Here is a 17,644-nt window from a genome sequence, read left to right as displayed (position 1 = left end):
TCTTACACTACATGGATCCTGGGAATTAAACTTAGGTCCTACTGAATTATCTTGGTGGCTGAGTTTTGGTTTTTGTTTTAGTTTGATTTGATTTGGATTTTTTTTAATCTAAAGGAAAGGAAAAGGGATCGCAGTGGTTTCTTGGTTTTTGTTTCTGTTGTTTTCTTTTTTGCTGGTTTTTCTTTTCATTTTGTTTTTCTCATTTTCTTTTTTATTTCTCTGTTTTGCCTCATCTACATTTGTTTATTATTGCTCAATTCTTCTCTATTCCTAAGTTTTCCAAAATTTTCAAATTCTCTCAGTTAATAAATCAAAATTTGTCTATTATCCTATTGTTCAGACTTACTTGACATTTCCAGGCAAAATTAATTTCTCTCATCTGGACCCATTTCGTATCTTAAGTGTACTAGTCTATGATTTCTTATACATAATTTGTTTCATAATTAGTTTCAATGAAAGTCTATCTGATTTATCTTTTTTTCTCCATAGTTTTTCACATATTGCTATTAAATCATACATAAGGATTTGGTAACTTAATATATTAGTTCATAAAACTGGGTAGAAATATCCTGACGCCCGAGGCCCCAGATGGGACACAGAAGTCCCTCATTGCTACATAAAGTTATGCACAGTCATTTCACTGTGCGGTTCTTTCTTCTCATCTTTAGAAAGTTTTTAGCATTAGCTATGGTAGAGATCCTGTCTAAGTGAAATTTCTGTTTAAGAGTCAAGAATTTAGAAATAAGGCAATTACAGTGTAACCATGTGGGTGTGGTCTAAATGCTTCTGTTTAGTTCTGATCACTATTAAGTTCCAAGCTCTTAGATATTACACTAAAAATAGTATAATTGGCAAAGGTTCTGAGGCAGCTACACCTACAAGGAGACATCCAGCTCCATATTACAAATAGCGACAGACTCTCAGCTATGCGCAGCCTTCTGCACTGAGTCACAGTGGAACACTGAAGATGGCATTTGTGGCATTAGATGGTTATGCAGTCCACATTCGTTGGAAATTCCAATAGTTGCAGTAATAAGACAGGCAGCAAGATAATATAAATTCTTATTCCAAAGCAGGCAGTATAATCTATAGCCATCTATAGGACAACATTTAACTCCTGAAATATCAGAGTTCCTCATTTTGCTGGCATTTTTGTTACATATATTTTTAGACCTCTCAGCATCCTGTTGGTTTTGAACACATAAAATAATAGCTTTGCATGATAGTTAGTATGCTATTCACTCTAAATACTTAATTGAGAAAGGTCATAGTTTTTAAGTCTACCACAAGACAGAGTTTGTTTATTATGGATTCTGAATGATTTTATAATGTTATTAAGTAATAATGTCTCTTCTACTGGGTTTCATGAATATTATTATAATTAACATTGATCATATTGTTTATAAATCCATATAAATATCGCTTGTGTATTTATATAAAATAAATGTCCCTTATTTCCATGATTGTGAACTAGATCTAAACATGGATTTTCAGAAGTGGCTAATGATATAATATAACTTAAAAGCTTGCAGTATTTTAAATAACAACAAGCTACTTAATTTAAACTGCCATGGTCTTCAAGTTGGGCCTTTTATTAATTCTTGTAAAATTCACCAAGTCTCAAATTGCTTACCCTGGTCCTGTTGCATGTTTAAACTGCCTAGTGTTTATTTTGCTTTATGCTATGTGCTGGCCAAAAGCCAGTTCTGACCCTGAAATGTGATTAATAAATTCCACTGATGTTTTTCTTTGAGGTGAGAGGAGTCTGCATGGAGAACTCAGCTATTAGGATCTGTGCTGAAGTTTTCTGAATGGTCACTATTCTTTTAATTCCAGAAACACCTATTCAATGGCACCGTAAGTGGCAAAAGGGAGTTTTTCCCATTAGCTCCTATAGAGGAAAGTTAGGGTGCTCCTTCTGATTGCAGCCATTTGAAAACAATCGGCTTCATTATAGACATGCTGGAAAACAGAAGTCAATGAACTCATTTGTGAGCTTGTGTTGAAAGGAAGCTGTGTGTTAGGATGTGCATGTTACATTCACAAAAAGGTTCTCCTTAGAGAAACATTCCAGAAAGATTCTAAACCATAAACACTTTAACAAGCATTCAGTCCCCAGACCTATTAATGTACCCTGCCCCACAACTTCCTCACACAGGAGAATCAAAAACTAGTGGGGAAAGTCACAGTCCTAATGAGCACTGGATGCATCTCCTAGGGATGACGCTCTCGAGATTAATTATTTCAAAAAGTTTTCTTCTGCAATTCCCTTTGAGAGACATTAAAGGTTTGATGTAAGTGGTAAGAGAAATTTCTGTAAATGTGTTTTCTGTTATGAATTTTCAGTGGCCTAATTAAAACTACGGCTCATTATTACAACAAATGATGTTAATAGACATTATCCCAGGATCACAGGTACAGGAGAGGCAGAAGGGAGCCCTGGGACTAAGACAAACTCGTGGTGAATGAGTAATTTTGAGAAAGCTACCTAGCCTGTCAGTCAGAACTTCTAATCTGTGAAACAGGGCTAGAGCAGCGAGCACTTACTTCATAGGTTAAGTGCTACAGTAAATAAAATATGCACATAAGGACTCATTACAGCATTTACTTCATTGTATATTAACCAAATCATAAGGAAATTGCCATTTTTGTGTTATCTTAGTATTTCTTTAGGGTGGCTTTACTTTATTATCTTCTATATATAGTTAAAATTTTTAACAAGCCTATTGGCTTTCTCACCTGATTCAAATCCAATTCATCTTAATATATATTTTAATCTTACAGTTTTGCTACTAGTAGAGCACTCTGAAAGATTCTGAATTTCCAATAGTGGTTACCAGTTAGAACATTTTCTTTCTTGGTGTTTAGTAAAAATTTTGCACAAATGAAAACAAGTTCCCTTTCTCTAGGGTTTTTTAATTAAGTATTTCTATATCTCTGCTTATAGCTTGTTAATTGTAGCTATAACATGAATTTATCTCCTAATGACATAAAATATATAATTCCAAAATTAATTTGTATTTCTTTTATTGGATCCTATGTTCCTGGGTTTGGCTTTTCAGTTTCCTTATCTGTAGCAAAATTAGTAGAATTATAATACAAAATACTCATCCAACTTTTCTTTAATCTAATATATATGTATGAATATAACTTAATGTATAAAATATTTTATGATTAGTTAAATTTAAATGCTTTATTATATACAGCAGTAATAAGTTAATTGTGCATCAGTTGACAGGGTCATAAAGTTTCCAGATACCTGGGCACACAGCATTCTGAGTGTGATAGTGAAAGTGTTTTCAATGAGGTTGACATTTTTACCAGTGATCTAAGCAGTTTATGCACCGTGAGTGGTTCCCTCCTCTAATTAGTTGAAGGTCTACAAAACAGAAGCACTAAGTAGAAAAACACTTTGATTGTCTTACTGCCCGACCCTAGCTGTAGTTCTCCAGTTCTCCAATTGGAATCTGCATACTTGACTTTTCTTGTTCTCGGGACTTTACAGTCAAATCAAATGAGTTTGTAATTATACCTTCAGCAGCAGACACGATTTTGTTCATGTGGACTGGGCCTGGAATCTAAGCAGAGACTGGTTGGTTACCACTTTAGCAATCAGGTCACTATGTACCAGTGTACACAGTGCCTTAGACAACAGTATTGTAGATGCAAAGACCATCTGGGTGAAATCATTGATGGATTCCCTCTCTTAGCAGCCCTTATGGTACCTTCCAGCACTATATACACTAACCAACAGTGAAGAAACTTTCAGTCCAGTTCCAGGTCACTTCACTTTTTCTTGATCCTATGACCGAGGTGTAGTTTCTTCATCAACAGGCTCTAACCATTTAGTTCTATTGGCAGGCAAGAACAAGGGCAATAACACCATTACAATCTCCAGGCCCCCATTCATCAATAATTCATGGGAAGGTACTGCCATCTGCACTGGCATTTCATTTGCTCCTCCATGACTCCTAAAATTTGTATTATCTACTGCCGTAGGGATCCTCTGTATGAACTATTTTAACGTATTTAAATGAGTTATATAGTAATGTTTCAATGTATCTTATTCTTACAGCCTTATCTCTGCTAACACTCTGTGCATGCCTCTTCTCTTTCAATCTCCTATCCCTTTCCCTGTTTAAATGATACCACCCCAATAGCTCTCCTGCTTTCATGTCACCTCCCCTCTCTCTGCTCTATCATAACTACCTTCTTATTGTCTTCTCAGACTATCTTCTTGGTCTCTCTTAACATCTAGAGCGCAACACAAATCTATTCAGAGAGCTGTAGTTTGAAACAATGGTCCATATTTGAAAAAGAAAATACAACATTTTTGCCTGATTCTAGATTTCCTCACACAGTATAATTATTTTCAGTTCCTTATACTTAACCGGAAATTTTCTTAATTTCATTTTGATTTAGTGTTTAATATAATTCTACTATATGAATTCAGAACAATTTTTATTATTCAGGTTTTTTTTTGATGACCATCCATGATGACTAAATATCTCAGACACTGAATGGAACAGGAGAGACTATGGATATACATATATCTTCATGTTAATGTATAAAGTCCTTTAGAAATATTCCCAACAGTGATAGAGCTGGATCATATGGCACATTCATTTTTAACTTTTTGAGGCACCTCCACAATGGTCTTCTTAGTGAGTGCATGACTTTATTTATGCTCCAACAAACTATATGTATGTGTTGTCTTTTCCACAAATCCTCACTAGCATTAATTACCATTTGTTTTCTTGAGATTAGAATTGCCACTTGTTTCTTATTGTGGTAAAGAAAAATCACAAAGAAGTTTTTATGTGTATTTCTCTGATGCCTAGTAATGTTAAACACATTTCAAAATGTTTATTAGCCGCATGTGGTCCTTTGTTTTCAGAATACTTTAATTTCATAATCATTTTTTTCATATTTACAATCCATTTATCTTTTAAAAATGTTGTTTCTTTGGTAACTCTTTTATATTTTGATCATGCTCATCAACTTCTTCCATCATCTCCCATGTACATACTCCTTCTCTGCATAACAAATTTTGTGTCCTTTTATTATCCAATCAAGTCCCACTTGTGCTGCAAGTCAATATTAATACTTTATTATGACATTTGATTTCTTAGTGTTCATATTTTTAGTTTTTTGTATATTCTAGATTTTGATGCATAGCTGGCAAATATTTTCTCCAATTCTACGTCTCTTATTTTTCTTTATGATGAACCAAATCTAATTAATGTTGTCCAAATGTACAAGGATGTGAGCTCACTCGCTAGAGCATGGAAAATTTACCAGTGGACATACATTCAAAATAAAATAATTTTCTCTCCCTCCCCCAGAAATTATCAACTACCGATAGTCCCTTATTCTCAGTCCATTGACAATCTATGCCTCGAAGCTTGACTTCAGTTCCCTAGAACAAGAAGTTTCTCTGACCCATATGGAAAATAGCCCAGGTCAATTTATATGCAAACATATATATCGAAAAGACAGTTTGGCAACATGACCAATTTTATTCTACAAAATAACAATAGCAGATTATATTTATCAACCCATCAAGTCATGGACTTTTGACTAGGATTCAAAGTAAGAAATTTCCGTCTCTGGTGCAGGCCTGCATGCAATCCAATCAGAAAGAGGTCAGTTATTGTAGTTTCAGTAAGAATTATCTTCCGTATGCTATGCATCTGAACACTTGTTTGCATGTTGGTGGCTTTGCTTGGGAAAGTTAGGGAACCTTTGAGCTGTGGAGCCTTGCTGAAGGATGTATGTCACTAGGATAGGGGTTCTGAGAATGTATAGCCTTGCCTCAGTTCCAGTTCATTCTCTCTGTTTTCTGGGTGTTGTTGGAGATGTGACCCCGACGTTTCTTGCTCCTTCAGCCATGTCTGTTGCTTGCTGGCATGCCTCTGCCATAATCACTCATTACTCTAACAACATAAGCCAAAATAAACTTTCTTCTGCAGGTTGCTTTCAAGTCATGGTCGTTTATCACAGAACAAAAGGTAAATAATTCAGAAGGTGGCACCACCAGAGTGGTGGCATGTTGCTGTGAAGAACCTACTCGTGTCTCTTTTTTAGAGGAAAGTGGAAGATCTTTAAGCTTTGTACTAGAAAAGTAATTGAATGCTATAAAGGAATATAAAAAACTGCTCTAAAAAAACTGCTCTAATGTCATGCTGAAAACAATGCAGATTAGAGAATAGAGGTTCAGAACATGAGGTGGGTGGGGCTGGGGGAAGCAAGGCAAGTTCCCTATTAACAACTGAGATAAAGACCAATACTATGATATCTTCACAAAGATTCTGGATGCCTTCTGCCTATGTTCTAAGAAGTTACTTGAAGTAAATTAAAAAGTAACTGACCGTTTGGGGAGGTTGTTTATTTTTTGTTTGTTTGCTTGTTTTGGTAGAGAAGTGTTCAAGACAGCATAAGATTGAGTCTGTGGAATACTTTCTGCCTATAATTTTTATGCAGGTCTACTGTGATAAAGGGTAAGTAAGACAAAAGAAAATATAAATTGTGCAGTATGGAGAGGAAAAGAAAACTAAGACATTCAATAATGAGCCAGGTGGTGATAGTGCATGTCATAAATCCTAGCACTCTGGAGACAGTTCTGGGTTCGAGGCCAGCGTAGTCTACAGAGTTCCAAGACATCCAGGAAAACCCTATCTTTAAAAAAAAAAGAAGGAGAAGGAAGAGGAGGAGGATGAAGTAGAGGAAGAAGAAAGAAGAAAGAAGGAGAAGAGGAAGGGGAAGGGGAGGAAGAAGTTCACTGTTGGAACCAAGGCTATGCTGAAAGAGAAGCTGTAATTGTTAAGATCAACACAGTTAATGTCTTCTGATCTGCTTTGGAACCAAGGGGGACATACCTACAAGGCAAGACCCCACCTAAATAATCTTCCAACAAAAGGAGAATGCCTAACATGTTGTTTAGTCCTAGAAAATCGATGGTGGTGCACGCCTTTAATCCCAGCACTCCAGAGGCAGAGGCAGGCGGATCTCTGTGAGTTCGAGACCAGCCTGGTGTACAGAGCTAGTTCCAGGACAGGCTCCAAAGCCACAGAGAAACCCTGTCTCGAAAAACCAAAAAAAAAAAAAAAAAGACTTTCATGTTTTCACTTTCTTGCTCCTGCTGCCATGCTTGCCACATGCCCCTTTGCATTCCTGTCACAACAGACTCTTCTCCCACGGCAATCAAAAGATAAGTAGACTCTTCTGTAGGTCAGCTTCAGTCACAGTGCTTCATCACAGCAGTAAAATGTAACTAATACAACTAGCGCATAGTAGTAATGCCATGTTTGCTCCAGTGAGCACCTCACTAGAATATATCTGCATTACTTTAACTCACTCTGGAGTTTTGTTTTATTATTTGTTTGTTTATATTTTGATTTTTTGAGAAAGGGTTTCTTTGTAACTTTGAAGACTATCCAGGAACTAGCTCTTACAGACCAAGCTGACCGTGAATTCACAGAGATCCACCTACCTCTGCAGAGAGCTGGGATTAAATGAGTGCACCACCACCGCCCAGCCCAGAGTTTATTTTTAAAGTGTGTCTGCATATACTGAGGGGCCTCCACACCCTATACCTGAGAATAATTTTTGACTATGAATTTCTTTTTAGCTCATATGGACATGGAATTGTTTGAGATGTCAGAAAATTTTCCCTCCAAGGTAAACTCACTAGAAAATTTAGGGAAGTCGAAACCCCCTTGGTAAGTCGCAGACATTTGCCTAACTGACTATCCCATCTTACCTTACTTTTTTTACTCCCTTACTCTGCTTCCTTGGTGAATCTTCCAAATGTATTCCCTATACCTAAATCCCATGCAAGTGTATGTTATTGGAACATTTGAATGAAATAAAATTTTCCTTCATCCCTAGTGAAAGCAAATGTATAACAAGTGTTGGAGGTGGACTTCTCTTGTCTTATGCACACACAGGAATAGCATTAATAGCTTATCAAAATAGTATGGCAATCCCAAACAAAGGACTCCTTAGATTTTCAAAATATATGCTTATTTATTTATGAGTAACAAGAACAAATACTGATATAGTCATATAATGGGATACTACACAGAGACAAAGTTGGCATACCTTTGGGATACCACACCTTGATAATAGAAAATAATTATAGGCATATACAAATAAACACAAATCCAAAAAGGAACACTAAAGCAAAGAAAGAACATTTGAGTAGAAATACATCAAAGTCTTGTAATATAATATTTAGGGGCACAAACATATATGATAAAACCAAAAACAATATAGAGTGAGAATGACTTCCAGAGGGAGCTAAGGTTATGGGATCAGATGAGCTCTGAGGGGAAATTCGCTAGAATTACAATTTTCCTTTGTAAGTAGAGGATTACATGTGTTACAATAGTTCTTTATACTTAACATAGATTTCATCAACACTATTTCAAGGGTATTTTAGTATCTGGAATAAAATATAATTTAGAAAGATGTCCATCAGGATAGTGCTCTGTTTACACATTGAGGCAGCTCCCATTCTTCATGGAGGCATCAGAGCTTCAGGAAAGTTTCAGAACAGCTGAGCTGTTCTGAAAAAGAGAGGTTTGTTTGCTTGAGCAGGCACTAGAAAAGCCATTCCTCTAACCTGCAACAAGAGGCTGGGTTATATATGAGCCAAACAAACAGAAGGTATAATGAATTTTTATCTTCCTTTTAAGTGGGAAACAGTTAAGTTATGTCAAGTCAAGGAATTAATTTGTACCTACACTCCAAAAGAGAGAAAAGCATGTTGGTTCTCTGGGCAAAGAATTCAATAACCAGTATTCACGTGCAACATGCAACCTGTCTGTGAAACTACTCCTTCCCCCACCCTCCCTCTGCGGAGCTGGGGGAACTACTATTTCTTTGACTTTATTTTCTACCCAGGTCACGATATTATTCTTGAACTCTCTGTTAGTTGCACATCTGCTTTTGCATTTTAGCCTGCAGATTTTTACTACCAACAGGTGGGTTTAGAACTCTCACCTCCATACCGTGTCGTAGCAGAGTCACTTATTAAATGAAGTCTAAATGAGCGAAAACAAAAAGTAAACAGGACTTCATTTTTTTATGCTTGAAGATTGTCCTGCGTCTCTAAGAAACTATTGCCAGGCAAGGAGGAAAGGGCAGGATGAACCTTAAGAAGGCTGGAAAGGGCTTGGCATGCAGTAAACATGAAATAACTTGATAATTTTTATATTCTGCCTTAATTCCTTAATTTTGTGTGTAATTGTGGGTGTATTACACCTGATTGCAGGTTCCCTTAGAGGCCAAGGTCATTGAATCTCCCTGGAGCTGAAGTTATAGGAGGTTACGGTCTACCTGATATACAGGCTGGAAACTGAATGGGTCCTAAATAAATCCTCTGGAAGGGAAATTTATATTAACTCCCGAGCCATCTCACGTGCTCCTCCAGATTCCTCCTGAGGTTCTCTTTCTTTTCTTTCACCTTTTCATTCATAAGCCAAATGTTTTTGTCAATACCAGTTCCCAAGCCTCAACCCACCTAGTTTTTGAATTCACCCTAGCATGCTAGTACCTCTGCTTTGGTCAGTCCCATTTTCAGGATGGGACAAAAGCTTTTCTCTATATGGAAATTTTTATGGCTCATAAATAACCAGATGCTATTGAAGCCACAAGAATGTGCCTCTTTTCATTAACTAGAAATTATATGATGCTTATTTAATGTAGACATTTGAGGAAATCATAATTACATCCCAAATGAAAAGTCACTACATATAAAGGACAATGGAAAGGGTGAAAAGAATATATGAAAAATTAATATGTACAAACATGGAACAGAATTAGGAGGAAGACATGGAGGGGTGAAAGGAAGAAAAGGGAAAAATTATGATTAAAATAAAATCTCAAAAGTAAACAAAACAACAACAAAAATATGGACAAAAAGGCAGAGGCTATTCTGCTTGCTGAGTGGGGTACCCTTCCTCCTTTGTCCATAGTGCAATATCCATGAGAGAGTACAGTTTCTATAGTCACAAAACCTGGAGTCTCCCTTTCATTTATTCCCTAATCATCCTCTGAAAACTCATTTCAACCCTTTGTCTTTTAGTCCTTCACGTAGTAAAATTAGGATCATTTCAAAAATGTTTGTGAATAACAAATAAAAACATTACAATACCCATGATATACAGACAAAATGTTCATCGCTGGTCTTTCCTTACAGCTGCTCAGGAAGAAAGCCAGGGTTATGTAGGAACTTCCACAGTGATGATTTTACCTCCTTATTCCTGAGGCTATAGATCAATGGGTTTAGCATAGGGGTGACCAGATTATTTAAGACCTGAACAGTTGCATCCAGCCAAGGACTTGGTGTTGGCCTTAAGTATATAAGGACAACCGGCATGTAGAAAAGCAAGATGGCAGTGAGGTGGGCACTGCAGGTGGAGAAAGCTCTTCGACGTCCCTCAGCAGAGCGGATCCTCAGAATAGCACAGACTATGAAGCTGTAGGAGGTGAGGATGAGGAGGAAGCAACTGAGGGGCATCAAGCCCACGCTAATGAACCCCACCATCTCCAGGGCTGATGTGTCTGCACAGGCCAGCTTCAGCATCACAGGAATATCACAGAAGTAATAGTCCACCTCATTGGGACCACAGTAGGGCAACTGGAAGGTGAGAGTTGTTAGAAAAGTAGCCTGAATACAACCAAAAAATGAAGTGCCTGTGGCCAGGATGGCACATACTCTGTGGCTCATGATGATTGAGTAGCGTAGAGGGTAGCATATGGCAACGAAGCGGTCATAGGCCATCACTGTGTACAGGAAACATTCTGTACAACCCAGGAAATGGTAGAAGAAGAGCTGGCACACACATCCTGCATAGGAGATGGCTCGGCTGTTTCCTGAGAGGTAGAACAACATCTTGGGAGAACTCACAGAAGGAAAAAATATGTCAAAAATAGACAACTTACATAGGAAGAAGTACATGGGGGTATGAAGCCGAGTGGAGGAGATAATGGCTGTTAAGATTAATAAGTTTCCCATCAGGGTGAAGATGTAGAAAGACAAAAACAGGACAAAGAGCATGGTCTCCAGACCCTCTGTGTTCGGGATGCCCAGCAGGATAAACTGAGTCACTACAGACAGATTCCTCATTGTTTTAAAACTTTTGCTGAAAGCTTTGAGTGTGTTTAATATGGTCCACTTTTCTATGTTACGATACACAGCAGTCTGATCTATACACACATAAAAAAATGCTACAAGTACCTCATTTGGAGTAAGTCTACTTAGTTCTCAGAAGGAATACTTTCTGTAGGGAAATGATTATCTTCTTTTCCAAGAGCAGGATTTTAGAGATATGTTAAAAAACATTTTCAGGTTAGAAATATTTTTGATGGCATTTGCTCTGAGCATTTTTATATTTTGAGTTCTGGTGATATCTTTAAGTAACATACTCTCACTATGCATTTTCTCCTGCAAAATAACAGGAAAAAGAGTATATTATAAATTATGACAACTAATGACAATCTCAACTTTGGTTCTTGTTAGTTTTATTAGTTCAAATAATTTATACAATAACTCATGGACATCTGTAAAATGAAATTCACAATAATTTTACAGAATCAACAGCACCAACCATTCTCAGGTACTACAGTAGAGTTATGTCACACCTATGAAGGTACCTAACAAAACTGTACATTCTAACTGAACTCTTACATTATTTTACATCTCTGAACCCTACTTCTGCAAGTGCTTTGATTTGACATTAGTACTTTAAAACTATTTGTTATTTGTTAAGTAACATTACTAAGCAGATTTATTTACATATTTATTTTACAACTAAAGAATCATTTTTTTAACTTTTATTCTTCTTTCATACCTTATTTCCCTACTGCAGTTTCCCCTCCCTCCACTGCTCCACTCCCTCCTGCAAGAACCTTCCCTCTCCTCCAGATGAAGTCCTCCTCTGTTTCCCTTTACACAAAGAAAGAATAGCAGGCCTCTTTGGGACAGCCACCTAACATTGCTTAACAAGATACAATAAGACTGGGCACAAACCGTCATATCACTGCTGTACTGGGAAATCCAGTAGGAGAAAAAGTCTCCTTAAGTGCAGCCAATGGAGCCCAATAAACCTCCCACTACCATTGCTGGGAGTATAACAAGAACACCAAGCTACACAACTGTATATGCAGAGGATCAAAGGCACACACTTATTAAATAATATCATTAAGTCCATTTATATCTCATCTCTTCATATTAAATCTCTTTAGAATTGAGAGTGCCTAAATGACGTCTGTCATAGCTATATCTCTTCTTATTCTGGCCCTTTTATTTTAAGTGGACACAAACAACTCAGAAATATTAGCCAAAAGAAAAATAAGCAAAAAAAATGAATAAAGTCCCAAAACATTAAAAATACCAACATAGAAGTAGTATAAGGGCAAGAAACACCACTACTGAGGTTAATTTTACTTTAAGTGCATAATATCATTATATTGAAGAAGCAGGAACCCTTTTCTTAATTTACCTAGTATTAGTGACATTAATAATAATACCAGCAGGTACTGAATATGTATTTTGTTCTAAAGATAGACACAACATTTAAAAAACACAATTATTTGAAAAAATATCGATGAAACTAACAATTACTAGTTAGACCTACAGATTAATTTCAGCTACATTAAGGAACGTGTCCAAGTTTCAAAGCTAGTATATGCAGACCTGTTTTGTTCCAATCTTTCCTCTGCCCTCCTCTGCTCAAAGAACTTCTTCCAAAGCTGAGTGACACTTTTTCAGGAGGATTTCTACAGCTGCTTTTCTTGAATGTTGGAAAATTTTTCATTCCTTACATCTCCCAGGTTAATTACACTTATTTAAAATCTCATCTGATTTAAGAAACCATACAGTGGAACTTTTTATAATTTTAAAGACTAAGTTTAGTATTATCTGTAATATCTGTATGATCTTAGGCCAAAAAAGATAATTATTTTCCTACAGAAAGTATTCCTTCTGAGAACTAAGTAGACTTACCCTGGTTAGGCAACTGTAGCATTTGATATTCTAACGCAGAAAAGGCTGCTGCTTGCTGTAAGAAAGAAAATTACCCTGTGTTAAAAGCACACTCAAAGTTTTCATAAGCAAAAGTTTTTGTAATCTAACATTGGTGTTCAGACTAGCAAATTTGTATCTTTTCAAAGTCATTCAGCATGGGAGTTCAGATCAGAAGCTATAATAAATGTCCCTATATTCCCTTTCACAAATAACTTGAGCCATTCTGTCTTCCCCGATCTCACACTCCAGTTGGATACAAAGAAGGCAGTAAAATGAGAAGCAGTGGCTTAAAGGGTCGGCAGTGCATGACTGCTCCTCATAACAATTCTAGCCACACATAAACAATCTCTCTAAGCAAGTCAAGTTCCTGTGGGTTTTTTTTAAATTCCCTTTCCTCTATCAGCAAAGGGCCTCAGATGCATCTAGTTGTTGCTTATGCTCAAACACCATGACATTTTGATTCTATATCATTTTATTTTAAGTCTATTAGAATAAATGGTTATCCCAAAGACGAGGAAAGGCCCAAGCATGGTCCTTCTAGTGTGTAAGGGAGTTGAAGATCAGACTTGAACAGAAGGAGGGGTACTTACATCATCTCCCAAGAACATGGTTCATGTTCTGCTCACTGAAATAGCAAGGCCTGACATACATCATTCTTGTCAGAGGCAAAGGCACTACAGACAGTATAGTTTTCATTGACCTTTTAATAAAGAAGAAAGTCTCATGGGACTTGCACAACCAGAACATTCTCCATAGACTGCTTTCTAGGAAGTGTCTGTCAGAGCCCCTTAAGGCCTCTTTGTTAGCTAGTGACAGCTCTGAGGGGGCAATTAGTTTGCCATCTTCATTCATCATTCAATCAGGAATTAACAGTGATGATACTGCAAAGAGGCACTCTAAAGAGGAAAACATGTTCATGTGTAGCCGGACAGGCTCCAGTTCTCAGATACTCACCTGCAGCTGTATATATATTTTGGTGCCTTTTTATACCTTTAAACTTTTGCCTGTAACATCATTTATCCTATCATTTTTTAAAGATTACATGCATATTTTAGGGCTAAATGTTTACATTTAACAAATAATGTTATTTAAAATAGCACCATAATTGGATGTTGGACTTGGTGGTTTGTACCTTTAATCTCAGCACTCAGAAGGCAGATGCAGACAGATCTCTGTGTGTTTGATGTCAGAGTGAGCCTACAGAGTAGGCCAGCCAAGGCTACACAGTGAAATCTTGTCAGAAACAAACAAATAAAAAACATAAAGAATAAGTATAACTGATAAATATGTGTTATGAATCAAGATCAGCACTTTCCATTATTATAAACTATCACTGCTCAGACATTCAAAGACAATGAAGTCTGCATTGTACTATCATAAATTGGGGATTTGAGTTTTGCAGTTAAAGATAGAAAGGTATAATATGATCTTCAAATATTTACAGAGACATGTTGTGAGTTATTCCACAAGAACTTTCATAATAGGACTACATGACTAACCCTTTCAAATTAGAAAAACATCATTTATTACAGAATGAAATTAAAATAAATAACCTCAAGATGTGTTTATTTGTTTGTTGCACAGGAGATCACTTCCTAAATATAATCCCACTAGCATCTTGAAATCTGCAAATGGATGGATCTAAAAAACATCATATTGAGTGATGTAACCAAAACCCAGAAAGATACAAGCCACACATAAGTGACTTTTAAATATAAAACAAAGGAAAATTAGCCTACAGTTCACAGTCTCAGAGAACCTAGACAACAAAGAGGACCCTAAGAGAGAGACATACATGGATCTAATCTACATGGGAAGTAGAAAAAGACAAGATCTTCTGAGTAAATTGGGAACATGGAGATAATAATAGAGGGTAGAAAGGGAGGGGGAGGAAGGGAGGTGAGCAGAGAAAATTACATAGCTCAATAAAAATGATTAAAAGTAGAAATAAAGATAACCATTTTTCATATATGTCACTGACATTTATAATGAAGGCAAGTGACAAGTAATTTGAAATAATTTGATATTATATATACTGTAAAGCTATTCAATGTCACCAGCCCAATGTAATAAATGAAAGAGCTTTCCATTAATAATTATAATTCAGTTTAGCTTCCAGGGCAAACAAAAATAAAAACATAATCCTTATAATAACAGAGGACCCAATGGGTAGTAATACAATTTAGTTATCTTCAGAATATCTACAGAGAATATTACCTGGGTCATTGAAGTTGTGAGAATCACAAACTAGACAGACTGGATAGGAGGGTGGTTTTCAAGACAGAGTTTCTCTGTGTAGCCCTGGTTGTCCTGGACCTCACTCTGTAGACCAGGTTGGCCTCAAACTCAAAGATCTGTCTGCCTCTGCCTCCCAAGTACTGTGATTCAAGGCAAGCACCACCACCACCTAAAGAGAACTTTTAGTTACTAGGCTGCAATATTAATACTCTCACCGCCAATGCCTTTCTAAGTATTGGATCCGCATGGTAAGCAACCTCGACATTAGGATTCAAATTTTGCCATTAAGTTATCACTCAAGAATTATCTCATGTTTTTCATTTTATTTTTTGTGTATGGGTGTTTTGCCTACATGTATATGTGTGAACTACCCACATGCAATACCCATGAAGGCCAAAAGGAGACATCATATCCCCCACAATTGGTGTTGTAAATGGTTGTGAACTTCCATGTGGGTGCTTAGAATTGAACAAGGTCCTCTAGTAGAGCAGTCATTGCTTGTCTTAACTGCTCAGTCATCTCTCCAGATTCATGTCTCATTTGATTTTTATAGTAGAAATTTAATCCCAAGAACTTTAAGCAAATTAACCAAACTCATTAACCACAGAGCTTTGTCCCATACCTGAATTTGTAGTTATCTTCTCTTTGAGCTATAAAATGAAACAGTGTATTTATTCCTAATTCTAATTTGCACATCCTCACTCATAAGCGACTTTACTGGCCTTATGCAATTATTGGAGTTTCCCAATGTACTGTCACATTGTTATAATTAATTTTCAGCAGTTGTGTAATGTGGGTCATGTTGCCCTCATTTAATGAATAGGGGCACTGGAACTCTAAACAGTTACAGAGTTCCTAAAGATAGACTGTAGGAGATCCCAGATACTGCCAGGCTTAGCTCACTTTCCACTAAATCATCACTGATTCCTAAAATGACTCCAAGCAGAAAGCAGCTGTCCCTGAGAGAGTGCGGAGTTATTAATAGACTTACTACGTTCTCTGCAGAAACCCAAACGGGTTTCCTGCAACAACACCTAAAATTCATAACATATGGACTATGTTTTTCTGTTGAAATACATTAATCTTTTATGCTCACCTGTCTTTTCTCAAAATTAGTCATAGTAATACTAATATAATTTGCAAAGTAATGCTACTGTCTCTATTCTTTATGTAACTATGAAGAAATGATATTATTGAAATGCATACTCTTTTAAAAAAATTTACATTTTGTCAGCCTGATATACAGGGGTAAGTTCTAGGACAGGCTCCAAAGCTACAGAGAAACCCTCTCTCAAAAAATAAACAAATAAAAATTGACATTTCACCAAAAGACTTGAAATTACATAAGATAAATTGCTGGCTCTGTGATTAATTAATTTTTAAAATTAATTTGTGATATGGTATTTCAAAAGAGAATTAAAGAACCCTCTATGGGGTGCCTGAACTGGCCTTAACCCATAGCCACACTGATGAATAAACCTTCATCTGGTGATGGATGGAGATAGAAACAGAGACCCACATTGGAGCAGTGGACTGAGCTCTCAAGGTCCAAATAAAGAGCAGAAGGAGGGAGAACATGAGCAAGGAAGGCAGGACCGCGAGGGGTGCATCCACCCACTGAGATGGTGAGACTGATTTAATGGGAGCTCACCAAGGCCAGCTGGACTGGGACTGATGGAGCATGTGATCAAACCGGACTCAATGAATGTGGCTGACAATGAGGGATGACTGAGAAGCCAAGGACAATGGCACTGGGTTTTGATTCTACTGCATGGACTAGCTTGGTGGGAATCTAGTCTGTTTGGATGTTCACCTTCCTAGACCTGGATGGAGGTGGGAAGACCTTGAACTTCCCACAGGGCAGGGAACCCTGACTGCTCCTAGGACTGGAGAGGGACGGGGAGGGGGAGGGGGAAAGTGGGAGGGAAATGGGAGGAGATGGAAATTTTTAATAAATAAATAAATAAAAAGAACCCTCTACGTAGTAGACATGCAAGCTAAGATAATGTCCTGCTACATGTTGTGACAAGAATAGCTTCTTGTTAAATTTAAGCAAATAAGCATATTGGCATGAAGACAATACTATGAAATGAAGGCTGGGTGTGGTGGTACAAACTTTTAATCCTAGCACTCTGGAGGATGACATAGGCATATCTCTGTGATTTCAAAGCCAGTCTAGTGTATATAGTAAGTTTCAGGACAGGCAAGGCTATATAGGGAGGCCCTACTTAAAAACAAAAAAATTAAAAACTTTAAGTTTTAAATTCTGAAAGAACCCAATTGAACAAAGGTAAATATTACATATTGATTTATAAAACAATATCTTAAGAACTATAACAAATAACACACAGTTTGAAGAAAAGATTATAAAAT

At 36.9% G+C, this 17,644-nt stretch overlaps 1 protein-coding gene across 1 annotated transcript; it reads right to left on the bottom strand.

The window, feature by feature from the left end:
• Nucleotides 1-10,198: 10,198 nt before the first annotated feature.
• LOC126495934 (olfactory receptor 149-like) lies at nt 10,199-11,506 on the bottom strand. The gene has a single exon (XM_050133531.1). The coding sequence runs from the start codon at nt 11,132-11,134 to the stop codon at nt 10,199-10,201; it is 936 nt and encodes a 311-aa protein (XP_049989488.1). The 5' UTR covers nt 11,135-11,506.
• Between the last annotated feature and the right edge of the window lie 6,138 nt (nt 11,507-17,644).

The sequence above is a fragment of the Alexandromys fortis genome, unplaced genomic scaffold (genome assembly GCF_014885135.2).
Source record: "Alexandromys fortis isolate MF-2015 unplaced genomic scaffold, M_Fortis_MF-2015_v1.1 scaffold_231, whole genome shotgun sequence".
NCBI classification, from domain to species: Eukaryota; Metazoa; Chordata; class Mammalia; order Rodentia; family Cricetidae; genus Alexandromys; species Alexandromys fortis.
Note: the sequence above shows the minus strand (reverse complement) of the source record. Positions and strands in the feature narration are given on the sequence as shown.